This window comes from Dasypus novemcinctus, chromosome 21, assembly GCF_030445035.2.
Source record: "Dasypus novemcinctus isolate mDasNov1 chromosome 21, mDasNov1.1.hap2, whole genome shotgun sequence".
NCBI lineage: Eukaryota > Metazoa > Chordata > Mammalia > Cingulata > Dasypodidae > Dasypus > Dasypus novemcinctus.
Window position 1 is genome coordinate 23,794,159 of NC_080693.1, and position 27,141 is coordinate 23,821,299.

The 27,141-nt window shown below is 53.0% G+C and overlaps 1 protein-coding gene across 1 annotated transcript in view; it reads right to left on the bottom strand.

The window, feature by feature from the left end:
- NTN1 (netrin 1) overlaps window positions 1–27,141 on the bottom strand; it is a 184,903-nt gene that overhangs the window by 26,968 nt on the left and 130,794 nt on the right. The window contains exons 4-5 of the mRNA XM_058283488.2: window positions 26,201–26,350; window positions 21,926–21,979 (exon numbers count right to left, since the gene is read on the bottom strand). Of these exons, the coding sequence (XP_058139471.1) occupies window positions 21,926–21,979; window positions 26,201–26,350 (204 nt within the window). The remainder of the gene's footprint in view (window positions 1–21,925; window positions 21,980–26,200; window positions 26,351–27,141) is intronic.

Genomic DNA, 27,141 nt, shown 5'->3' on the forward strand with positions numbered 1-27,141 from the left:
TGAGGGTGATGAGCTCACAGTTGCCTCGGCACCCCCGGCTGAGTGCAGGTGCAGCTGGGGGAGCAAAGGGAAAGGTGGGGGGGGGGGGGCTAGCCAGGCCAGAGGAGGGTTTGGATCAGAGACAAAGAATCAGACCTGATCCTCAGCAGAGACCATCAAGCGATCCAAAGCAAGAGGCTGTCTGTGATGGTGAGGCAAGTGCCTGCCCCCTCTTCTCCCCTTTCCCAGTAGCCTAGCATCTGCTTTCTGTCTCTGCAAATTCACTATTTCTGGTCAGCTCTTTATAAGCAGTGTATTAGTCAGCCAAACAGGTACTGATGCAAAATACCAGAAATTCGTTGGTGTTTATAAAGGGTGTTTATTTGGGGTAGGAGCTTACAGATACCAGGCCATAAAGCATAAGTTACTTCCCTCACCAAAGACTATTTCCACGTGTTGGAGCAAGATGGCTGCCGATGTCCGCGAGAGTTCAGGCTTCCTGGGTTCCTCCCTTCCAAGGTCTTGCTTCTCTCTGGGTTCAAGGCTCCTTTCTTCCCAGGGCTTGCTTCTTCCTGGGCTCAGGGTTCCTCTCTTCCTGGGTTTGCTTCTGTTTCCTCTGTGAGCTTACTTCCCAGGGCTCCAGCTTAAGGCTTCAGTATCAAACTCCAACATCAAAAGCCCTCAACTCTGTCCTTTGCCATGACTTTTATCTGTGAGTCCCCACCCCTTGGTGGCCCTAATGATGTGGCCCAATCAAAGCCCTAATCATCATTTAATCACGCCCAGGTACAGACCAGATTACAAACATAATCCAATATCTATTTTTGGAATTCATAACCATATCAAACTGCTACAAGCGGTATCGCACAATTTTTGTCCATATGTGTCCTGTTTCACTGTTTTCAAGGTTCTTCTATGTTGCAGGTGAATAATACTCCACTGTGTGCAGGTACCATATTTTGTTTACCCATTCATCAGAGACTGCTGTGGGCCACACACAGGTTTGGCCAAAACATCTTGACCTTGAGTGCCTTGCTCTTGATGGGCCTCTTGGAATCTGTTTCCGTGTCGTTTTCCTGTGTAGCCCTCTGCTCAGGCCCCAAGCACAGCTGGGCATCCTCTGTGCTCTCAGCATCCTTCTCATGGCCCAGTATTGTTCCTCAATGGTCAACCAGATCTTGCTGTCCCAGCAGGTGGGTCAGAGTAGGTGTACCCCCTGAGTGTCTGTGGAACCCACTGAAACATTAACTCCAGGTCTCCCCGTGTGACCTGGAAGGCAGCAATGTAAAATGAGCTGAGTGCAATACCCCTGTAAGATACCAAGACTGCCTGAGCAAACAAATTTTCGAAGACAGGTTCCCCAACCAAAATACAGTAGCAGATCTCTTTGCACTTTTTCTGGTGATGTCCATGAGAAAGCCTGGCAAAGGGCTTATGCATCTTTTAAACCTGCTAATCACTTTTACAACAAAGAGGGCATAGCTGGGATGGAGAGGGCTGGTGTGGCTCCAGAAATCAGGAGGCCGTGGAACCTGTGCTGGGGTGCACTGCTGAGCTGTGTTCTGAATCTGAAGGCGCTCCTGCGGGCCTCGGCCTGTGTATTAGTCAGGGTTCTCTAGGGAAACAGAATCAACAAGAGGTATCTGTCAATAGTATGAGGTTTTATAAAATTCTCTCATGTGACTGTGGGGAGGCACAAGTCCAGATTCCACAGGCAGGCGGCAAACCAGGGGCTCCTGTGGAAGGTTCCCTGGAGACGTCAGCTGTCCAAAGACGAGCTGGGAAATTCTCTCTGAATGCTAAAATCACTTCCCCTTGGAAGGCATTCAACTGATTGGATAAAACCTCACTCACTGCTGACGGCAATCTCCCTGCTTGATGTAGCTGTAATCAGCCATCGATGCGGTAACCTCACTGGTGACTAAAGCCCATAAATGCCCTTGTAGTACAATTAGCCCAGTGCTTGCTTGACCAGACAACTGAGCACAAGTACCTGGCCGAGTTGACACATCAGTCTGACCATCACAGCCTGCTTTCTCTGGGTGTGCAAGTTGGATGGACAGATGAGCTCCACCTGGACGCCAGGGATACACTGCAAGGCGGGTGGGGATGGTAAGCCTTGGAATACTAACAAACTCCGTGGCTGCAGGATGCCACAGAGCCAGGAGGACCCGGAAGTGAGCTCGGAATGCTGGCCCGGCGACTCACAAGCCACCTGCGCCGGGCACGTGGCGGGTGCGCTGCTCCGCACCTCAGCTCCCTCGGTTATTAAAAGGGCAAGAACAGTGTGATTCTTTAAAAGTGCTAGTGAGAGGAAGCCTGGTACGTGATAAGCACTACCCGATGTTAGCTGTTATTATTTTTACTATTAATATAATCGAAGAGCCATGACCGAAAATCAATCTCTTGGTGTTGCTGGTATAGCCAGTTTTTTTTATTCCTTTCAACGACGGGCTTGGTTTGCCAAAGAATAACTGACCTCGGGCTGTTGAAAAGCAAACCCATCTTCGGAGGCTCTGCTTCCTCCGCGGCACGTGTCGCCCGCCGGGTCCTGTGGTTTTCAGTCTGGTTTGTTTACTGCCTGCTCGCTGCTCCGTCCCCGGGGCCCAGGCCAGGGCACACACCCTCAGGAAACGACTGCTGAGCGAGCCGAATAAAACGGGGTCCAGCTGCCACCACCCACAGCCGCGGCCGTGCCCGCACCCCACTAGCCCGGACTGCGCGCGGGCGCCCGGCACAAAGGGCGGGTCCGCGTCAACGGCAGGAAAAGCAGTGGCCCGAAACCGGATCCCCAAGGGCAGAAAGGGACGATTTTGGGGAATGCCGGCGCTTGGAGGGAGCAGGGAAATACAGCGGGAGCCAGTAAATCTTCCCTCTCTGGGGAGGTTTGAAGGGCTCTGGTGTTTTGTTTGGACTTCACTAACGCGGATTCTAAATCCACTGCCTTATTAGAAAAATATATTTGCAGACTTAAAATAATGGGCCTCGGATGCTGCAGGCAGAAGGAGCCGGGAAGACGGAGAGCGGGGGAGCGCCTGGCGGGAAGGGGTCCCCCTCCAAGCCCGTCCTCACCCGGCGCTCAGGGAACCCCGGGGTTGGGGGTGGGGGTGGGACAGGGACGTGCCCAGGGCGCTGGGGAGGGCTTTCTCCCTTCCTGGATGTCACTGGCTGTGCAGCCGCAGCCCCCACCTAGAGGCCTCGTTTGGGGGTGGGGGAGCCAGGGTGGGCCGGGTCGGGGTGCACTGACCACGTGAGGCGGGAAGGCAGCCCCCTGCTCCACTTGGAACAAGAGGGTGCAAACGAGCCCTCAGCACGCTCTTTATTCTGGCTGAACAAGATGGATTGGAAAACAAATTGGCTCAAATAAAGCATGTAATTAGATTAAAGCCTCTTGCCCAGAGCCTTGGGGACTGCAAAGAGCCCTTCTAACTCCAGGCCAGAGACCTCCGCAGGCTGAACCAGCTTCCGGACATCCAGAAGTTTCTCTTGACCCTCGGCCGCCCACCCCCAGTCCTCCCCAGCCAGGGTCAGCTGGGCTGGGGGATGAACCAACCAGACACTGCTCGGCCGCCCACCCCGGAGGGTCTTGGGGTCACTCCGTTTCCTGCCCGTAGATGGGTCTCAGCCCCAGAGGGCTGGTGCACCCAATCCCACAGCCCAGCCGGAGCTCGGCGTGCCTCCAGCGGGGACAGCTGGGAGGCCGAGGACTCTGCGCCTGCACAGCCCGCACCGAAGCGCTGTCCCACCCCCGAGCTCACTGGACTGCACGAGAACCCTCCACAAAGGCAGAGCAGGGTGTTATTAGAACTGCCGTTTCCATTACACACATGAGAAAACGTGCAGTATCCAGAGTGCCTGTCTGGTGAAGGCACCTTCCCTAATCCCAGCTGCCTTCGCTCCAGCTCAGGGCCACCCAGGGCTCTCTGTCCCTGAAGCCACAGGACAACCTAATGAGCACTGAGCACTGACCCTAGCCTTCCCCCCACCCCAACACAGGGGGCTGGCCCTTCTCATGGGGCTGTCCTCTCAGCTTCCCTGAACGGCCAGCTTCCACCATGAAGTCCCCTCCCCTTCTCCACCCCCAGCCAAGTCCTCAGAAAAGGCAGCCATGGTGACAGCCTTCCAGAGGAAGCCACATTCCAGAAGCGGCTGGACCCAGAGAGTAGATTTCTCTTCCCACAACTGCTTTCTGAAATGGCTCCCCAACAAAATGGCAGACAAGGACAATTTTGCTCATGAGTGAACAGGCAGGGAAGACGAGGTAAAAGGGGAAAGCAGGCATAAGCTCGGGATTTCAGGTTTGAATGGTAATAAGCAGCTTGTCTCCAGGGGAAAATGAGGTGGGCAGAGGAAGCATCAATTGGGAGAAAGTACCCTGTTCGGGGGAGAGGAAATGGGTAGCACTCTGGCCACCAGTTTCACATCCAATCTCATGGCAGACATCACTAATCAATCACAGCACCTTAAGAGGGTTCAACAATACTCAATAGGGTGTCCTGGTTGTTTGGCAGGAAAATTGACACATTCCCACCATTTCTGGTCCATTCCATTATTTGCCTGGACTGGAGTCTACCATCTTGGAGTTGACAGGGCTCTTAGCAGCTGACCCATCTCTGTACCTCCCATTGTCATCCCCATTGCTGAATGTGTCTCAGCGCCTCTTCTAGGGTTGGACAGGACTTCTGTAGCTGAGCCTTGCCTGCTTCCAGTAACATCCCCCAGGTGGTCTTAGTTCCACCTTCTGAGCCACCCAGTGCATGCCTTTGTGACCCACTGCCTCCATAGTAGAGCCCACAAGACATTTGGAGAAAGTGCCCCTCCTTGCCAAGCCATCCTGCATCCATCATTCATTCTTCAGGGAGATGTGGTTTCAAAATTTTAACATGCTTAACCACTTTGTTCCTCAGTTCTCTGGTGTGAGAATTAAAGAGATGAACCCTGTCTCCCCTCTCTACCTTATGGATATCTATGTTGAGTGTGAAATGCTGAAGATTCTTCAGAAGGTGCAAGATAAATCCAAAGTGGTGCTGGTGACTGAAAAATCATATTTAACTAGAGGCCACTTACCTGCTCATCTCGATTCGCTGGAGTACAGGTGAGAACCAGGGCAGGAAGAGGGTGCTGTTGATACATGATTGCTATGTGACAGCCAGGTTGCTATCACAAAGGAAATTCCTTCATATCTTCCTTATCGCTTATTCGTTTTACACATAATGACAGCAAACGTCGTTATTGCCACTCTTAGAACATAGTGCATTAGAATCGATATAGCTAAAGAATGAAGAGGACTTTGCTGGAAGGAACAGCTAGCAAACGGGGCAAAGAAGAGGCAGAACAATTACGAGACTATGACAAGCAGATACAGAGTAGTGAAGGCCATTTGAATACAGGCAAAAAGTCCTGAAACCATTGAATAAGCTTTGAGGGTCACAAATGAATTACAGCACAAGTTTGTTTGTTTTTGCAATGGCCTAAATAATCCCAAAAGGTGAAATTATATTTAATGAGTATTGCTTAATAAGACAAGAAAGTTGGGGATACATTTGAGAAAGATTTCCAGCCAAAATGGATTTTAAAAGCTTTGTGGCATTTCAGTGAACTAAGTTTCAGGTATCTGGACACCGTATTGATGGGGAACAGCTCGATCCACAGCCAGCCCAGAACCTCAGCAAGCACTGACCTCCTCCGTGGTAAGACCAGACTCTGCTACCTTCTCACACAGAGGATAAAGGCATCGTGCTTGCTTTAGGGGAGTACTGAGCTCTCCGTACACTCCAGGTAATCACGGGCCTAAATACCCCTGGTGGACAGGGCTAGTAGCCTTCATAGCCTAGCCATATGGATGGCCACCCTCCCAAAGAGCCACTGCAGGGCATGGGGCCCAGACATCCACGGACACCAAGAGACCGGTGGACACCTTGGCTTTCCCCCCTGCCTGTCCTCCTCACCTGGCCACAGCCTGCGCTCTCTACCAAGACAGCCAAGTCCATCTTCTTTACCCTTCTTCTGTTTCGTAACTTTCTATTTCTTTCTTCTTCCTCCGAGAACTACCCAGCCACAGGATTTCCAACTGCCGCTCCATATTTGTCCTCGGCATCCAAGCACCCTCTGAGCTGTGTCTCCCTGAGTCCCACCTACCACCCAAAGATCAACAGGAAAGGGAATGAGGTAACTAGGCCCCTAAAGGGTTCATGCACGGCACGGGTTGCTCAGGTCCACCCAGTACTGCATCTGGCCTAGTGCTGGGACGTACACGTGCAGGCGTCCTGGCAGACAAAGGACTAACCAGCCTTCATCCACCGTTTAGCTCCATTGCTCTTGTTAGAAGCTGGGGGACAGCACCAGCTCTTGTTAGAAGCTGGGGAACAGCTACAAACCCCCTGGGGCAAGAGAGCAGGGTGAACACTGAGCCTTCTGATTTCAGGTGCCTCCCCCCTCAAGCAGTCAGGTTTTACAGCCACCCCCACTGCCCATGCCGCTGCCCTCCCGCTGTTAACTCGAACCCTGAGCCACAGGACGAGTTCAAGTGTAAACTACAATGTGAACTATAATCCATGTGGTGCAGCAGTGCTCCAAGACATATTCACCAAATGCAGTGGAATGTGCTACAGTGATGAAGGAGGTTGTTGATGTGGGAGGAGTGGGGGTGTGGGGTGGGGGGGTGTATGGGAACCTCTTATATTTTTTAATGTAACATTTTTTGTGATCTATATGTTTTCAAAAAAATACAATTTAAAAAATGTTCCAAAAAAAAAAAAATCTTTTTGCCAAAGTTCAAAACCCTTGCACCGGAGAGGAACTCTGTAAACTCAGGTGGAAAAGACAGACAGAGATTTCCACTTTGCTCAAGATGAGCTGACTAGTTGGATGAGGGGTGCCTGATTTGAGGGATGTGGGGGACCCCAATCTCTATGAGGAAAGATGAGGAGACCAAATCTGCATCAGAGAATCAGGGAAATATCTGCCAGTTGCCTTCTTTTACAAGACATAAAAAGGAACCACATGAATGAACTTTCTAAGGTTTCTCCTTGAGGACCCCAAATTTCCAAGGCCGCTGGTTCTAAACATTGTCCTTTAAGTGTCCATTATCTGTGCCATTAGGAAATAGCAGCCTACCTGGAGGGGCACTGGACCACCTTGAGTCTTGAGGCGCCATTTGGTGGGGCAGCAGAGACCCAGCAGGCTGTTAGCAAAGTCTTAGCATTGGGATGAGCCCATGTTGGGGATCTGCTGATGTATACAGACTCGATTCTACTGCAGCAGTTAAGAAACTGGATCCATGGAAACGGACTTTGGCCCAGTGCTTAGGGCGTCCGTCTACCACATGGGAGGCCCCGGTTCAAGCCCCGGGCCTCCTTGACCCGCGTGGAGCTGGCCCATGCGCAGTGCTGATGCGCGCAAGGAGTGCCGTGCCACACAGGGGTGTCCCCCGCGTAGGGGAGCCCCACGCGCAAGGAGTGCACCCATAAGGAGAGCCGCCCAGCGCGAAGAGGGAGCAGCCTGCCGAGGAATGGCGCCACCCACACTTCCCGTACCGCTGATGACAACAGAAGCGGACAAAGAAACAAGACGCAGCAAAAAGACACAGAAAACAGACAACCGGTGTAGGGGAGGGGAATTAAATAAATAAAAATAAATCTTAAAAAAAAAAAAAAAAAAGAAACTGGATCCGAATCATCGACGTAGGCCTCTTTCTTGCAAAATAAACCATGAGGCCCTCGAAGGTAGGGCTCCATGTTCTGTTTATCCCTGTGACCCAGGACCTAGCACAGGCCCTCAGGAAGTGTGATGGACAAATGAGCAAAAACGATTAAATGAACAAATGCATGAGTCCTCTGATCAGAATTCCCAAGGCATGCCGGGAGTTGAGAGGAGGGCCAGGCGAAGTACTAAAAAGTCGCTACCAAGCATGGCTGAACAAGAAATCCCCCATTTTCAGCCTGTAGCCAGGGAATAGGCCAAGGGGAGGATTTATAGAGCCCAGATCAGTGTTTCATAAATGCTTCCAAACTGCAGCAAAGCCTGCACCTGCCTACGCCTGTCTGGGGCTGCTCATCCACGGTCACGGCCCTGTGCCCTCTGTCCCATCTCCCTCTCAGTGGGCAGTTACCCTGTGCATTCGCCTGTATTAAGCGGCAGCCATCCCAGTGCAGCACCCACTGGTACCTGCTCCCACTGGCCAGCCCCCTGGGGTCTTCTTGTCAAGCCTCCCTGCAAATAGCGGCAGGGAGACAAAGCTGTCCCGATGGGGATCAAGGTGGCTGTCCACATACTTCTCCTGCCAGAGCCAGCAGAGGACACAGCCTGGGGTTGCCATCAACACCAAAAGGTGATTCAGCCTGAGCAGAGCAGGGAGCAGCTCATCTGGGGCTCTCTGGGAAGGTCATGGAAGAGAGGGATGCTTGGAGGATGAGCCTCCACCCAGCTGGCGGGCTGATGAGCGCCAGGGAGGGCATGGCTTGGAAGCCGGGGTCACCCCTGCTTAGTTCCCAGGGTGAGCCTACACCCCAAGCCTGGACAGCTGTCACGCAGGATGCACATTCCTGGGTCAAGTCACAGCTCAACTCTCAGGGCACACCATCATTTTCTGATACCAAAAACCAGGGCACCGTGGTAAGAGGCAGCCCCAGATGTTGCTGAAGTTGGCTGAGTGAACAAAAGGTCTAAGGCAAAGGCTGTGTGGTTACCAGACACCATTTCATTTTCCTCCTGGGCATGCAGACTGCATTACCCAGGACCCTTTGCAGTTAGGTGTGGCCATGTAACTTGAGCTCTGGACAAGGGGACGTGGGTAGAAGTGATGCTTAGCCCTTCTCTTTATTAAGAAGGACAATTCCTTTGGTACAAATCACGTTCCAGAGTTCGCCGTGGGATCAGGTTGTGGCTGGACTACTCCAGAAATCATGTTTTCCTAGCTGCTTCCCCTGCCCTATCCTGCCCCCCTCACACCAGCGGTTTCTCTTAAGAGCCCGGCCCCAATAAATCACCTGCACAGAATCCCTGTCTCAGGCCCCTGAGATTGTGGGGAACCCAATCTAAGAAAGCCAAATGAATGGCTGGCATCCTACCTCTTCTCCTGTGCCCCGCAGTAAATTTGCCACAAAGAAGAAGAGTAGGACAAGGCTGAGCGCTCAGGTCCCCAAAGGTCCACATCTTTCAGCAGTTCTTCCCTCCGGTGAAGATACACGCTACCGTGAAGGTGCCGTGGCCAATGGGAGACCTGAGAGGCTGACGCGCAAATCCCCAACCTTGGGGCTGAAGGCGGTGGCCTAATGGATGAGAAGGAATGCCTGGCCAGGACACGAGGACTCATCCTGCCTGCTGGGGTGGGGGCCAGGTTAGAGAGGATGGCATGGGTGGGAAGCCTTGCCACCTGGGCCTGGAGGAAATCTTAAAGCTGTTTTCCCGGAAACCTGCTGCCCAGGCATTCCATTCATTTCTAACCTCTCTTCAACAGGAGGAATCCTTTGCAAGCCCCCAAGTCTGACTTCTCTCCTCCACTCCCTGCTCGAGAGGACGCTTGCCCCAGGTGCTACAGTGAAGTGGAAAGTCAGGAGACCTGGGTCCTTACTAGGATCTGCCATCAACCCCCCGGGTGACTAAGGGCAAGCCGCTGCCCCCACCCCGGCTGTTTCCCCACCTGTATAGTGGGGGACCAGATGAGATGACACCTCCGCGGTTCTTTCGGGCATCAACGTCCAGGATTTCACCCCAGGATGCCTTTTGATCAAGGGTATGGTGATAAATGTTTGACTATCAGCTCTCTGGGGAGAAAAACAGCCTCGATTTGTAGCATTGGCCAATTTCCAAGGTATAAATTCCCACCATGGCCCATGCAAGCCACCAGCACCATAGCGTGGCTGCGGCGCCGGAAGAGATGGGCACCCGACGGCTCGCAGATACCTCCAGTTTTCAGATACGTCTTGGTGCAAGGTAAGTTCATCACGGGCTCCTCGTTCGTTTCTAACATCTGCAAACCTAAAGGCTTTCTCCTTCCCTCGATCCTCCAATACACTTTACTCTTGAAGGAAACCACTAAAGAGGGCAAATGACGAGTGGGGAACGGGAAGGGGTGGAGCCCCGCTGCCCGCCAAGTCCCCATCCACTGCTCTTTTCTGGGGCTAAACCTCCGCCCTGGGTGGCAAAGACGCAAGATCCGGGATCCATGGGGTCGAATCTCTGTTGTGCCTGGGGCAGGGGCAGCGGGCTTGTTCATGAGGATGCACGTGTTCGTCTAGGAGAAGTGGGAGACAGCGGGGGACAGAGTCCTGCTGGGGGGGGGCAGTCTGGCTATCTCACCAGCACGAGAGGGAGGCGGCTTGTAGCCTCCTTGGCTTCCCGCCGAAGGCTCCCTTCCAACTCTGAAGCAGCCTCGCTTTTGGGCAAACGATAACCCATCTCGGTCCAAGGCCCTCCCCACGCAGGGCCCCCTCCAAACAGCCCGGACAAAGCCGCCGAGGAGCACCCTGGGTACCGCGGCGAAGAACACGAGGCCAGCGCTGCCCCCAGGTCCTGCCCGGCTGCTGAGGGGACTTCCATCAGCCTCCCACCCAGCGGTTCCCCATGCTCCGGCTGGGACCCGGGGACTGGGGTTGGAGCCTGGGGGGTCCTTACTTACTGACAGCAGTGGAGGAACAAGAGGGGCCTCATTGTGGCCAGGGAGCCCTGAGTGACCCAGTCAGGGTGTCCCTTCCACCCCAGGACTGCTGGGGGTGTCCCCAGAGGGTGCCAGCAAAGCTCTGGGCAGTGGCCGTCCTGGGGGGAGGGGTCTCTGCATCCACCCCTGCGTAACTCTGCAGCCCACCCCCAGCCTCTGCCAGCAAGGAGGCTGTGACAGCTGAGGGACACGGGGGGGGCGGGGGCCTGCCAATCCCAGTCTCCCCCCTTCCTGACACCTGCCACTTCTCTGGTTCCCACCGGCCAGCTCCCTTGAGTCTGCAGTGGACAGGCTAAATATTCCGCCCCCACTGCTCCTCTGGCCCCCGAGCTCATCCCTTTATCCTCCTCGAGCCTGGTGGCAGCTCCACCTGCAAAGGCAAACGAACAATGGGGATCCTGAAACCCCGCAATGCAAATGGCTTCCTTTGTGTCTTTGGGGTGACAGCGGGGTGGGGGCGGGGTGGAGGGGGCTGGGGAGGATGCGGGTGGCGGTGCTCTCCCGGGCCCTGCTCACGCCCCAGCCTGACCCCTGCCCCTGCCTTTTATGCACGCCCCAACCACAGCAGCAATATGGGACAGGGTGGGGGGGGCGGCGGAGAAAAAAGGAAGAAAAGAGGGGGAGGGGAAGGGGAGATCAGGCAGAGTGAAGGAATAAGGAAGGTGGTGGAAGGGATTGGAGATAGAGGGAAAGAGGTAGCGAGAAACAGAAGGACAGATAAAGAAAAGCAGGGTCAGTGATAATCTGGGAAAGGAGTGGGGGGCGGGGAGGGGGAGAGACGAGAAAGGAGAAACTGACTCCCACAGGGGCAGGGTCTTCTGGCCAAGGGGACGTTAACATTAGGTTGGACCAAATGAAATTGTCATTCTTGCAGGTCACAAATGGTCAAGTGTGTCAGCAATTCCATACGGCTCAGCCCAACACCATATGGTCAGACTGGTCTCAAGCCAGGTGGGACTGAGCAGGTGCCACCAGCTAGAAAGAGCCCCACGTTCCCTTGCATCAGTCTCTGCTTCCTTCCCCGGATGAGAGTTCTGGGGAGCTGGGCTGGTGTCAGGAAATCTAAGTTTAAGCAAGTGCTGATCTTGCTCCAGGGGGACATTTGGCAACGTCTGGAGACATTTCTGGTTGTCACAACCAGACGGTGATGTTTTACTGGCAGCTGATGGGTAGAGGCTGGGGGGCGGAGGTGTGCAGCTAAACATCCTACAATGCACAGGACAGACCCGCAAAAACAAGGATCCAGCCCCAAACGTCAAGCATGCCCAGACTGAGGACACCTCTGGTTTAAACTCTTCTCCGTGACTGGCGCCCGGGATGACGGCCGAATGTCTTTAACTTCCACACCCCCAAGTTCCCACCACAGAGAGGCGCGGCAGGGACGTAACATGGTGCCTCGCTCCCTTGTTCCTTCCACTGCAGAGGCATCCTTTCCGCTGTGACACCCCCCGTGAGGAAGCGCAGAGCTCACCTCCCACAAAGCCACAGGGTGGGCCTAAGCTTTGGTGGCTCCCTCTTTGAGAATATATGAGGTTAACATGTAACATGTAGGTGGCACTTTTCAGTTTATATGTCACTTTGCATTCATTATACCCTCCAAAGGGGCCCATGTCTGGGGACCCAGAGGTATTTCTAAACATAGTGCTAAACATAGTGCATATCACTTTAGTGTAGAATGTTTTAATGATTAAACCAATGAATAAACCAGTTGGAAACAAGACACTTTTGGGACAGCTGGGAAATTCTGAATATGGACATGGTGTTAAATAATACTAAAGAATTATTGTTAATTGTGTTAAGTGTAATAATGGTATTGAGAAAATGTAGGAAAATGTTCTTTTTGTTTTTCAGAAATGCATTCTCAGCTATTTCAGGGTGAAATGTCTTCATGCCTAAAATTTTCTCTATAAATATCTCAGCCAAAAAAAACATCAAAGCAAATGTGGCAAAATGTTAATGGCTAAATCTAGGTGATAGAAGCTTGGGTATCCAGTATTGTTACTCTCTTTCCTTCTCTGAGATTTTTTAGAATAAAAAGTTTAAAAATTAATTTAAACCATATTAATTCAGAATATAGTCATTTATAGTACAACTCCTCAGAATTTGCAATAAATTCCATGTTAGGGTGCAGTCATTTTTCCAGGGATGAAGGACCAGGTAAATGAAACCTTAAACAGGATTGCAAGGGAGATTCTGACTTTAGAGAACAGAACCTCAGCCGCATCCATTTCAATATAATGCCTAATTTTACAATGAGCTGGGTCTCTCTGAATGCAGCAGCGTATCGTTTCAGTCTTCTGCAGAGAATGCATCTATTTTGTCCCCGTATAAATCTATCAGGTTTCTCAGCCTTGGCACAGATGACATGTGGGGCCAGGCAGTTCCTTGTTGCTGGGAGGTGTCCTGCGCGTCGCGGGAGGTTTCACACATCCCTGGCCTCCACCCCTCCCCCAAAATGTGCCCTCCCGCCAGCTGTGACAGCCAACAACATCTCCAGACACCACCAAATGTGCATCCCCAGGCAGAGGGGGGCAAAATCACCCCTTGTTGAGATCCCCGAAATACATGAAAGGAACAGAACAATGTGTTTGAAATGTTTCAAAAAACAGCCTTTCTCCACCAATCAGGGTGGACCCTCCATAATTAACAGAAATCAGAGCCGATGTAAGGGATTTTTCAAATGAATCTGGTATTAATATAAAAAGAGAGGGGAACGTACCTGAGGACTTTCATTACCCAGTTCTCTGCCCTACTGGGGAGGACTGGGGCGGGAGGACGAGGCTCCTCTGAGAACCTGAGCGTCTCCCTCCCGGCCCCTCCAGCTGCGGGAGGGTCGTCCTGGACCTCGTGGGGACCGAGCTTTAAGAGCCGTTCCTACATAGCTTTTCTGGGAGAGAGGAATGGTTTGGAAAGTCTCTCTCGGGCCACACAGGGTGATGCTTACAGAACGTGGGAGAGTGGGAGGGGTTCTGGCTGCAGGAAGGCACAAGATAAGGAGCTCTTGAGTCTCCTGGGTGAGAACCTCCTGGAGCCGAGAGAAGCACTGAGGCCGACCTGGCAGAAAAGAATCTGACCACTTTGAATGTCGTTTTAAAATTCCCCTTTTAAAGTCAAACAAAATTAATCTGTTCCATGTAGATAATTCCAAAAGTAGAATCAAACAAACAAAAAAATGGCAATGAATCCCACCCATCAAGACCTTTATCACCAGTTTCACTTGAGAAATCCTACAGATCATCAAAAATGGGCTCATACCTACCCCACCCTCTCGTGTAATCTGCCTTTGTCACTTAGAGATAGGTTTTATCTTTCCATTTGGTACTTAAATATTCTCCTATGGGAAGTGGACTTGGCCCAGTGGTTAGGGCATCCGTCTACCACCTGGGAGGTCTGCAGTTCAAACCCCGGGGCCTCCTTGACCCACGTGGAGCTGCCCATGCACAGTGCTGATGCGCGCAAGGAGTGCCCTGCCACACAGGGGTGTCCCCGCATAGGGGAGCTCCACATGCAAGGAGTGTGCCCTGTAAGGAGAGCCGCCAAGCATGAAAGAAAGTGCAGTCTGCCCAGGAATGGTGCTGCACACATGGAGAGCTGACACAACAAGATGATGCAACAAAAAGAGACACAGATTCCCACATCGGACAACAACAGAAGCAGACAAAGAAGACGACGCAGCAAGTAGACACAGAGAACAGACAACTGGGGCGGGGTGGGGGTGGGGGAGAGAAATAAATAAATCTTAAAAAAAAGAAATTAAATATTCTCCTATGACATAGTTATATAGATATTCCATAATTAAAACTCTGTGGAAATATATGTAACAAAAACATCTTTTGTTCTTATAAACAGTATTGCAAAAAGCATCCTTGTTTTTATGTAATTCATGTAATCCAAGTATCTTAAAAAAAATTTTTTTTAAAGCATTCTTGTAGCTACATCTTGGCATGTCACTATTTCCTTAGGCTAAATTGCTAAAGTAAAAAATGATGGGGTCAAAGAGTATGCACGATTCTAAAACTTTAGACACATACTGCTAAGTTGCCCTTCATAAAAGCAGTAAGAAGTTACCCTCTCACCACCAGAGAAGGTAAATGCGTTTCCAATCCTTTTTCAATCCTGAGAATTATTTTTTTCCAAAATATTAACATTGTAAATTTTAAAAAATTGTAGCCTTGTGATTTGAGTGTAATGCTTCATGTGCTTATTATCATTTTTATTTCATCTTTTCTGAATTTCGAGTTCATTTTCTCAGTCCGGTTTTGTATTTGAGTCTCTTATTGTTTTGTAAAAGCTCTTTATCTATCAAGGAAACAATTTTTGCTCTGTGATGTCACAAATACTTTTCTCAGCCTTTGGTCTGCCTTTTATTTTGTTCATAGAGATTTTGAAGTACAGAAGTTCTCCCTTTTTACCTATTCATATCTTTCCCTTTGTGAGTTCTGATTTTTGTTATCCATTTTAGAAAGTCTTTCTCACCCCAATTACACCTATACTCATTTGTTTTATTCTGGAACTTTTACTGATTCACTGAAAATATTTAAATCTTTAATCCATTTTAGATTTGGGGAGAGAGAATGATGTCAAAATCTAATTTTATTATTACTGAATAGCACTCCAACATCGTTTACTGATTCATTCTTTTCCTTACTGAGTTACAGTCATAGACTTACCATATACTAAATTCTTATGTTTCATTTGGGTATTTCTGGGCTTTCTACTCTGTTTTAGTGATCTCTCTATTCCTATGCCAATATCACACAATTTTAAATATCCTGTTTATAATTTTTTTTAATATCTGGTAGGGTAAGTCACCCGTCATTACTCTTCTTTAAAAAAATTTCTTGGCTATTCTCACTCATTTATTTTTCCAGTTGAACTTTAGAATCCTATCCCACCCTTTTGGGATTTTGACTAGAATTAGCTAGATTTATAGGCTAATTCTGGGAGAACTGACATTTTTACAATGTTGAGTCTTGCCTTCCCAGAACAGAGTAAGACCCTCTATTTCCCTAGCCTTCTTCAACATCCCTTGGAAAAATTTTTGTCCTTTTCTTCATGTACATTCTGTACTTTGATTGCTACAGTTATTCCGGTGTGTTTGCTATTTTCGTTGCTATTGTACTTGGGATTTGTTTTCACTATTATAAAAATGATGTGCATCTATTGCACATATATACAGGTCAGGCATCCCAGTTGTATATTTTAACTCACTTAATAGATGACACTGTTTAATAACTAGTTATTGCTGATAGATTAGAAAAGTGAATGACCTTGCCTATTAATTTTGTAATGACGTCCTTGCAGAATTCTCTTACCAGTTTTAACAATTCCCAGGTGAATCTCTTCTGGTGTTTCCTTATAATACCAGTCAAGTTCTGTCCTCTGTGAGGCCCTCCCCACCCTGCCAGTTTTCTGGTGTGAGCCAATTCCTCCGCCCTGCCTCCTATGGAAGGAGTTCGTCTGTGTGCAGACCCTGCGCCCCCCGCCTCACTGGCCCCGGCGCCAACCAACCAGCCACGCTCACGAGAACTGCTTTAACTGGCACCTGCAGAAGACACTGGCTTTTAACTGGCTGCCCTCTGTCTCTAACCTCGTTTCAGGTCCCCTGGGACACACATTTGTCTTCTCTCTTGGTACGATGTTACTGCACCATGGCCAGGAAAAAATTTATATATATATATATATATATATATAATTACCCTACATGGATCAAATAACATAACTACCGAGAGGCAGAATGACACAGTGGTCAACTTCTCCCCCTATCCCTCCAGACTCAGCACCCAGGTGACCTCGACTGGAATCACAGACTTACTGCCTCCTGGGCTTACAAACCTCTCTGTGCCTCAGTTTCCTCATCTGTAAAACGGGAGCAACAAGAGTAACTCCCTCCTATGGGAAGAAGAGATGAAAAGTCGACAGTGTAAAGCACTGAGAGCAGTTCCTGGCAGAGAGGAGAGGTGAGCCTAGAAACGCCGCCTCCTCCCCCTTCGTTTAGCCAGAACGTCTTTCTCTCTCCTCGTGGGCCTGCTCCCGGCTGCCCTGGTCAATCCACGGGCTGCCTCCTTACCAGCGCAGTGGTCCGCGAGCCTCAATCCCTCAGCGGCCCCCTCTGTGGGCCCCCTGCCCAGGGCGCAGGAACCGCACCCTTCCCAGATGACTCCAGAAGGAGAAAGAGGTCGCGAGCTCTCCGCCCAGGGCTTCCCCTCGGTGCTGCGGGCAGTATGCCCACAGCTGCATGCCGGGAGCTCCGGGGACGTCCACTAAAGGACGCAGCGGTTGACCACGCCTGCTCGGAGATGGGGGCAAGGAGCAAGCTCCTGCCTTCAGAAGGCTCCCAGTGAGGGAAGGGACAGGAAAGCACACAAACGTCCCGGTGCCCGTCCCCAGAGCTTTTCCCCCATGGCTCCTGCTCTCCACCCACCCCAAGCAGGGACAAGTCAGATGCACTGCACCCTTGGACTCTGACCCCAACCACTTTTTAAAAAAATTGTGCTAAAATACACCTAACAAAAATTTACCATTTTTAACCATTTGAAAGTGTATAATTCAGTGGCTTTTAGTACATTCACAATGTGGTACAACCATCACCACCATCTCGTGTCATAACTTTTTCATCACCCCAAAAGGATGCCCCAAACCCACTGAGCGGTCATTCCCCGTTTCTCCCTCCCCCAGCCTCTGGAAAGCACAAATCTGCCCTCTGTCTCTCTGGATTTGCTTTTCTGGACACTTCACATAAATGCAATCATACAGTACGCGGCGTTTCACATAAATGCAATCAAACAATACGTGTCTGGCTTATTTCACACAACAGGGCGCCTTCGCGGCTCATCCGTGTTGTGGCATGTCTCACAGCTTCACTCCTTTTATAGCCGCATAACGTGCCCTTGTGCGCATGCGCCCCCTTTTGCTTATCCATTCATCTGCTGATGGGCACTTGGACTGCCTCCACCTTTCGGCTATAGTGTGTCATCAAGTACTTGGTTTTTCATGGATTTCCAGTTTTTAACTTTCTGCTCGGTTCAGAGGCTAACAATGACGGATGAGGAGGTTGAGACCAGGCCACCAAGCAGTGTCTCCAATGGCTCCCCACTGTGGGCGGCCGCCCTGTGACCTCCAGGAGGCCACGTGGTCCCACAATCTTCTCAAGGCCTCCCTCGAGCTGACGTGCCACACCTGTCCTCATGCAGCCACCTCCACCCCAAACCCCACCTTCCTTGACCGAGGAGCTCGGCTCAGCCTCTCACGATACTGGGCTGTTGGAGGTTTCCAGGTTGTTTTGATTGATTATTTTTTGGAGCACTTAGGACAGGCCCACCGCTAAATCCACAAGGGCTCTAAGCAGGTCATCCTATCCTCATTACCACCCCAGCAGGCAGAGTTACTAGCCCCAGTCCAAGAGATCTGGCAGAACTCAGGTCTCGGCTTCCCTCCTCTGCTGGCCCAGCCATCTCACACCTCACCGGGACTGCCTTCAAGTCTTGTCAGCTTGCCCATATTCCCCAACCGACGCCCTGTCTTGGGAAACGAGGGCCTGCCGTGAGAATAACCCCGGCTTATCCAGGTTGCAAGGTCCGCATAAACCCAATTTTCTCAGAGGAAAGGGTGGGGGTGCTGAGAGGAAGCTCAGGTGCCTTTCCAAGGTCATCCCCTACCCCGACACACACACCTGGTTGCCTGAGCCGGAGCTCCTGGTGCAGGTCCAGCTGCCGGGCCACCAGGAGTTCTGTCTCCAGGCTCACCTGGAGGCCCAGACTCCTACTCCTGCCCCAGGCTGGGCCCAGTGGAGCCGTTCAGCAATAGGTACCATGGAGGGTCTGACACGGGCTGAGCGGGGGGAGAAAGGGCGCCAAGAGAGACCCCTGTCAGGAGGTGGGGGGAGTCCAGGAGCTGCCCTCACCCTCAGACCCCAGGTCCCGCATCTATTCAAAAGGGGACCCAGGAGGGCAGCAACAGCACAGCAGCTTCTCAGCAGCAGGGCTGGCCCTTCTGCCCCTGGGGAGCTGTGTTCCTAAGGCAACACTCGGGGTGTGGGAGAGGGGCGGCGGGGGAGGCCCACGGGCAGGGGCGGGCTGGAGTCAGCTCACGTGGGCTCCGAGAGCCTGCTGCGTCCATCTCTTCCCAACCCTACGCCCAGCGATGCCACCTTGCATAGCCTGAAACCGGCCACGGAGATGGTCTTTCCACCAGGGGAAGGGTCAAAGGCAACCAGGCAGGGAGAGCCAGCTGTGAAGCTTCCAGCATGCCTCTGCCTGGGGGGCTGCCGCAAGGCACTGTGGGAGACAGGGGAAGCAGGAGAGTGAGCAAGCATCTCGGAGGAGGAGAAGAGCCTCAGGGAAGAGAAGGTCATTCCTACAACGGAGGGCCAGGGAGGGGACGTTCCCAGACTGCCTTTGTTCCTGCTCCTTTGGTTTTCCAGGGAGGCAGGAAAAAGAAGCCCTGCCCAGGTCCAGACAGCTAGAGAAGGTTCAACCCCAGATCCCCCGGCTCCACACCAGTGCTCCTTCCACCAGACCACGCAGCCTCCACAAAACCAAACCATGGGCACATCAGGAACCACCACTGGTTGAACTGGCAGACAAGAGGGGAAGGAAGACAGGTGCCCCCTTTAGCCCCGGTGCTGCAATCTCTACTTCCAACAAACGGGGGTGTGCTGGGGTGGGGCTTGGGCACAGTTCCCTTCTCGGGTGGGTGGGCTCCATCTCCCTTCCAGACCTCCCACGGGCACAGGGTTCCTCGCCTCCCGGCGCCATGCTGGATGGCTAGCTAGCTCAGTGGGCAGGGGAAAGAACATTCCACGAGTGAGCTGGCCTTTCAAGGGGATGAGTTCAGGGGGAGGTTAAGCCTGTCGGCTTTCAGAACAAACTCTCAGTTTATTAATTCTCCTCCGTTACTCAGGCAAAAGTAAATAAGCTTTCCTCGGGCAGCCTGCACAGAGTCCTTCCCTCTTCAAACACTGCAAGAATCAACAGGCTTGGAAGTATTCAGCTCCCAGGAGCTGCTTCCCAGGGGGCCTCCTGGCTTGCTGCCCACACTGTCCTGGCCTGCTGGGACAAGGCAAGCCCAGCCTCTTGGTGGTGGGAGGCCACCGTGCCCAAACCGGGTCCCGAGACAGCAGCCGGGATTCTCTGCTCCAAGATCACCCAACTCCAAGGGTCCTGGAGCTCCAAGCGTTGCACTTGCTTACTTAGCCCCACTGCAAGGAAGCCACTATATAAGGGCATTTGTTGACTGCTTGCTTCTGATTAAATGATCTTTCTAAAGGTTCTGAATGCAGAAAGGAAATAGTAAGAAAATAAAAAGGAGCCAGGAAAGCTAATTAGCCAACCAAGGACGCACTTCAAAGGAGGGCGCTAGGAGTGTTTCTAAGAAGTTCATCAGGAATCTTCCGTCTGGTTGAGTGCAGACTGTCATATGGTTTACACAGCTTCATGGAGCCTATACAGAAATCTCATGATTGGATTTCCTACACACACACGCCCTTTTTTTCCATTTGCCTATTTCTGATTTGGAAGGAGGAAAGGCCAAAAACCACTGCAAGAAACTCAAAGTCAGGCTGCAAGGAGTAGAAAGACGGGGGAAAGGGAGAGAAGGACCTGCTCCCAGGTCAGTCCTGCTCCGAGGGCCTCATTCAGCTCGAGGAGCTCAGAAGCAAACCACTTGAAGCTGCGCAAAGACTGATACCAAATCAAGGAGAGCTAGACTCGAGACTCCCCTCATGCAGCTTATAGCTTCAAAACTGCTCTCCCCTTGAGCTGAGCTAATTTGGGACATCTCTCTCAATGGCATTTTTACAGAAAGCACCTTCTCTCGCTCCATATTCGCGCTGCCCACCCGGGCACCCTAGGAGGCTGCGTCTTCCCAGCCCTTCTCGGGGATGTTACTCCTGAGTGCCCCCTGCAGTCCCCTCAAAGCTGACCGAGGACACTGAGAACACCCCAAGACCAGAACATGTTGTCGGCTTTCCCCAGTATGGCCTCTGGCACTCCCTGAAATGTGTTTGAGGGATGTTTGAGGGATGTTTGCTGACTGTGTACGTGCAAGTTCTAAATCTGTTTTCTCTCAAGTTCCCAGTACACTGCCAATACTAAAAAAAAAAAAAAAAGAAAAATCCATAGTGTCTATCCTAAAACATTCAGGGACCACATGGGTTTGCCAGCCTTCTGCATTGCTCCCAACAGTCCTATCCGGAGCGGAAATAGATCCCCCCGAGTGGGCACAAGGCCCATGCTGGGACCTCCTGCCACTCCTTCGGCACCCCCCACCCCCATGCCAAGCCTGTGGGGCCCCCGAGCCCTCTGGGTCCAGCCTGTCCAGCCAGGCCCATGCCCTGTGCAGGCCCAAAGCCAGCGATGCACCTCCTCTCTGGTGCCCTTCAACCGTCCAGGAAGCCCACAGGTAGTTTTAAGCACATTAAACAGAATACATAGGACCACAAAGGAAACCAGTAGGATGGAAATACAGTTCTCCAAATACTACTTCAAACCCGGACTGAAGATAGCTCCGTTATGTATGTGCTTTCCTGGTGCGGCATTATAAATCAAGATGGATCAGCAAGTGTGTCTGCTGCACTTGCGAAGAAATAATGCGTATACTATCTGCACCAACCACGTGACGTGAAAACAGCTGGGACTTTTACTGGGGCCCAGGTACAGGTGTTGCTGATTCTATCGGGGTTTGCGGTCTGTGCCTGCAATGGAGGAAACGCTAACTCTGAGTTAGAGGTGGGTGAAAAGGTTGCAATTTCTTTTCCGTCTCAGTTCAGGGCCTCCACGCTCTGAATCCTGAACTCTCTTGGGGGACCCCTGGGCTCAAGAACATCTCTTTTCATCCCCCAGCGTCCACCTCCTTCCTTCTCTGCAGGCAAGCAGAGCCCCGGGAAGGAGCTGCTCAGCTCAGCGGGCGAGGGGCTAGCGGCAGCTCTGGGGGGCTCATGGGCGTGTAGGGGCGGCTCAGTTTGTAGGGTTCCAGGCTCAGGAGAGAGGCTTGGCCTCTGGCTCTGTCTTACTTTTTCTAGGAGGTACCAGGGATTGAACCTGGGACCTTGTACATAGGAAACGTGGGCTCAACTCTGAGCAATACTCACGCCCCCCCCCCCCCAGCTGTTAAAAACCCTTCCTTTGATTCTTGGAGGCATCTCTGGTGGTGACTGAGTGAGCCCGTGCCTTCTAACGCACTCCCCGGCCCACCCCGTCTCCAACCCCTTCCCACCGCCTCCCCGACCCCCCCCCCCCACCTGCCCGCCAGCCCCTAAAGGCTGGAAATGAGAGCTGAAGGGCAGCCTACCTTCAGGCTCCTCCACGCTGCTGGCAGCCGTGGTGGGCGGGGCCACAGGGATTTCTTCACAGGGTTCCGGGTGGGGAGGAAGGGAAGCAAGGTAGGAAGAGATTAGCTTAGACTTCTGAACCACAATGAGCATGACACACGCCCCTCCCAACCTCTCCCAATCCACAGCTCCAGAAGAGAAAAGCCGGGGAGCAGACCCAAAACGGCGGCCACCGCAACGCTCCCCTTTGGAAGCCAGGCCTTCGCTCCGCGTTGGGGGTCGGGGAGACGGCAGGAGCCAGTGGGCAGCGGGCAGAGCAGACGCTGCTCCGAGCCGGGATCGCTGCGTTTGTCCTCCTGATACGCTGCTGACTGTGTGTGCTGCACGCAGCTCAGCCCTGGGGCAGCAGAGCACCCACCTGCTCACCCGTGGGGTCACCTGGGCCCTGCTCACCTCTGACTTCAACTCTTTGGGGGGAAGGAGCCCACAGCCGGGGTCACACGTGAGGGGGCCCAGGAACCCACCCAAAGAGAAGCATCTTACCTGTTGCCAAGGTGCCCCTGCACCCCTGGCTCCCATCTCAAAAGCTAAGGCAGGGAAACGGATTGGGCTCAACGATAGAGCATCTGCCTGCCACATGGGAGGGCCGTGGTTCAAACCCCAGGCCTCCTGACCCGTGTGCAGCTGGCCCACGCGCAGTGCTGATGCGCGCAAGGAGTGCCCTGCCACGCAGGGGTGTCCCCCGCATAGGGGAGCCCCGTGCGCAAGGAGTGCGCCCCGTAAGGAGAGCCAGCATGCGTGAAAGAAGCGCAGCCCGCCCAGGAGTGGCACCGCACACACAGAGAGCTGACGCAGCAAGGTGACACAACAAAAAGAGACACAGATTCTTGGTGCTGCTGAGAAAGCACAGACAGAAGAAAACACAGCGAGTGGACACAGAGAGCAGACAATGGGGGGGGGGCCGAAGGGAAGAGAAACAAATAAAAATAAATCTTAAAAAAGCTAATGCATGCTCTTAGTGGGCAGAATGGGACTGATGATGTGGAGAAGAATGACGGGCCTGGTACAGGCACTTTGCCTTATTCTGCTCCACCTTTTCAAACCTAGAACGGCAGTTCAGTTCCTACGCATTCCCAGACCCCCTCTTGGGCTCAGAAAAGAGGTTCAGTAGGTCTCCAGGAAAGACCTGGCGCTGCAGCTCGGGCTTCCTCCCCATTTAGGAGGCCAAATCCCAGACCAAATGTCCTTAAGGGCCACTGATGAGCGACCACATGGACAGGGGAGCTCAAAGACCTCCACGAACCCCACTGGCTCCAGGCCACCGTCTGACCCCTTGGGTAAGAGTGTCCCCCTGGCCCCCAGTCTCTAGCTCAGCTGTCCCCCTGAGGCCTTGTGGCTCAGATGGAAGATTCAAGCCCAGGGTCCATCTGAGGGTCACCCCAGGAGCCAACCTTCCCACCACCAGGGAGAAAGGGGCAGAGGACGTAGCAAGGTGGAGAGAAGTCTCTCTAGGGAAACCGCATTGGCGTGAACAAGCCACAGGTGCCCATTTACGGCTGCTCATTAAGAGGCTGACGTGGTGCCAGGCCCTCCCGGCCCTCACAGCTGCCGGGTGTCGGCAGAAGCACTCCAGGGGCAACACCCGAGTGGCCCAGCCCAGGTGTGCAAGCCCCACGAGTGGGCCCTGGACTGGTGGCCACGGAGCCACGCTGCGCCTCCCCTCAGCCCCGGGGTGTGGCCCTGGGATGCACACAGAGCGTCAGGGCTCCCCGAGCTGTGACCCACAGGGCACAAGCCCCCCAGGCTGCCCTCAGGAAGAGCTCAGGGACATCCCAGGAAGGAGACGCAGGCCTTGAGGTGGCCTGGTGGGAAAGCCCACCGCGGACATCAGTCCACCTTTTGGGGGAAGGAGGAGGAAGGGACAGGGCACATTGGAAATGGGTTCTCATCTCCCAGGGCTTCCCTCTCTGGTGTCACGTCCATTCTTAAGCTCATTCTTTCCACCTAGGGGTTGTAAAGACGCGGAGTAGTTTTGAAAGGTTGGTTCCAGACATTTCTGAGCTTCCTGAGAGCTCCCAACTCCCTATAAGAGGGAAACCTCTCTCCCACGTTTTCATAGCCCGAGGTGGTCGCACAGACTTCCTTGCAACGTTTTGCACAGATGAAAGAAAAGGACTTTTGCAAGAGGGTACTGTGGTGAAAACATTTCGACTTGCTCTGCCCTGGGCGAACACAGAGCTCACCATCCTGAGACTGATTTGGGTTGTCTGTTATGACTATGCCCCAACAGATGCCCAAGCAGATGTGTCTCCTGATTTAGAAACTGGTCAGGGAACAGATGTGGTTCAAGCAGTTGAGTGCCCACCTCCCACATGGGAGGCCCTGGGTTCGGTTCCCAGTTCTTCCTAAAGAAAAACACAACAGACAACAAGCGAACAAGCAAAACATGAGCAGACAACGAGTGCAAACAATGGGAAAAAATGAGCAAACAGACAAGGGAGCCATCTCAGGAGAAAAAAAAAAAATTTGTCAGAGGAGCTGCTGGAACTTACACAGGTGGCCGTGTTCCAGAAGTGAAGCCACACCTAACTCGGGTTATGAGGTGTGGAAATCTAAGGTTCCTCTGCCTACCCTCCACCTGCCCAGTGGGGTTCTTGGAAAGGCTTGTGGGAAACCTCCTGGTGGTGGCCGGGGTAAGGGCCCTCAGCCTCAGTGCCATGTCCAGCATTCTCCACTCCCCCTGTCTGGAGCTGGCCTCGTGACCCTAAGGTCGTCCCAAGTCCCATGAGTGGCCAGAGAAAGCAATGCAGACTTGGACCTATGGGCCACTGGAAAGCTCTAAAGCAGGGGTCAGCAGCTTCTGTAAAAGGCCAGGGAGTAAGTACTTTAGGCTGTGTGGCCATAAGGGCTCTGTCCCACTACTCAGCTCTGCCAAGGGTGCTCAAAAACAGCAAACGAGGGGGCAGGGCTGCGTTTCAACCAAATTTCATTTGTGGACGCTGAAGTTTAAGTTTCATATAATGTCCACGCCATGAAATATTATTCTTCTTTTGATTTTTCTCTACAGCCATTACAAAATACAGGAACCATCAAGTTACATAAAAACAGCACGGACGAATCCATGGGTCAGCTGGTCAACCCGTGTTAGAGAATCCAACTTTGTCCCTGGAGACTGCCTCGTTAGCTGGGACCTGCGGCCTTTTTTGCTCTGTGTTGGTCTAGGTCAGTACAGTGGAAGGAATCAACAAGGCCAAGGCCAAGGGCCAGCTCTCAACCAGGCTGGATTCTTCCAACCAGGGCTAATTCTTCCCCTGGGACACCAACATGGCAATACAAGTGGTAAAATACTGAAACCCATCTGACCTCAAGGTCCCTGTCTGCCCCTGCCATCTTGCCCACCCCCTCCTCATGGTCCAGCAACCCGGGTGCTAGCCCCTGGCCCAGCAGGGCCCCTAGCAGCGACATCCTTTAGAAGAGCAACAGCCACTTTAGCAGTTCTCCAATGTGGCTCTGACTCTACCGGGGCAGGCGGAATACTGGGACTCCCACAGGAGCAGCAGGGGCCCCCGGGACAGGTCCAGCCCAGGTCTGGGGTCTGGGCAGAACGTGGAAATGGAACCTGGGCTGAGGAGAGGAGGCAGCTGGTTCAGCCTGGCTCTGCTGACCCCAAGGCTGCTTCTGCAACAACCCCACAAGCCAGGCACTGAGTGCAGAGACCTGCACCCACCACATCCGTGGCAAGCATCCTGGAAGGGCTTGTCCCCCGCCCCCACCTGTTGGGGACGGAATCAGATTCCCACCCAAGACCTGCTCAAGTCTCGGCCTGAGTTCCTGTGAAGAAACTCACAAAATGAGTTTTGTGAAACTCACAAATGAGCCCCTTTGTAAGCGGGACCTGTGAAGCTACGACTACTAGTTCAGGTGCAGAGTCCTCTGTGAAGAGGATCTTCTAAGACCCTCTCTAGAAGAGGCACGTGGCATCGGGGGGCCTTCTCTGTATGGCTGCAGGCCTTGTAAGCAGAGGAAAGCAGGACAGGGACAGAAGAGCCTGAGGTCAGAGAAAGCCCAGGAGGGGGCCCAAGGAGATGGCTCGCCACGGGACGGAGGCAGACGCCACCCAAGGAAGCCCGGGCATCGCGGCCAGCCGGCGGCAGGACGCCGCGGACTCCAGGGGAAAGCGAGGCCCGGATGGTGGACTTCCTGCCTCCAAACCGTGAGGCAACCAAGGCCCATTGCTTGAGCCCCCTGGAGCGGGGCGTTGGCAAGAACAGCCCGGGCAGTTGGGCGCCGCGTACTTATGCAGGGGGCGATGGGCGAGCGGCTCTGCTGGTAGCCCTTGGCGCAGCGGTTGCACGTGATGCCCGTCACGCCGTCCTTGCAGGGACACTGGCCTGTGGTCTGGTTGCAGGTTTTGCCAGCAGCACCCACGGGGTGGCAATCGCAAGCTGTGGAGAGCACACAACAAGAGGGTCAGAGGTGGGGGTCGCCAGGGCACGCCCTCCCCCACCCAGGACCACCCCCCTCTTCTGGGGAAGAGCAGGGACCGAGGCTGGGTCCAGCCCAGCCCACACCCACATTCCAGAAGCTCCGAGCCTGGCCACCCACCTGCCTGGAATGGAGAACAGTAATCAAAACTGACGGACTTTCTGGCAACAGGAAAGCAGAGTTGGGAGCCCTGGAGAGGGGAGCCTCCTCCATTCAAACATGTTTGCAGGAATGCAAAACCCATGGCCCAGCTCGCAAGGGGAGGAGCCCGCATCTGGAGGTAGACCTCACCCTGATGGGGTAAGTGCCGGTGTTTCCATTCCTCAGCCAGCTCCCAGATTTCCTGCCTGGCCCTTTGGGTGGGAGGCACGGGGTTTGGGGTCTGCTGTGGCCGTGGGGTTTTGGGGGGTCAGAGGGAGTCACAGGGCCACTGCTCACCCCCCTGCTCTGCCCACCCACTGCTTTGCAGCCAGGTGGTCCGAGGCTTGGGTCACTGAGGGCATTCTGGCTCCTGGGTCCCAAAACTCGTAAGTGTAGCACCAGAAAGGGTTGTAGTGGTAATTTACGATCACAATGATTAAATGTGCAAAAGAAGACTGATGTCAAGGAACTTTCCAGGGTCTGGCAGGAAGGGGTCGGCCAAGCAGGGAGCTGAAGTGAGGTCCCTGAGGTTCAGGCCAGTGGCTACTGAGCCGATCAGCAGGCTCCACGCCCCTCCTCCTGGTTTGGAGAGGGGTAAGGGAGTGCGTTG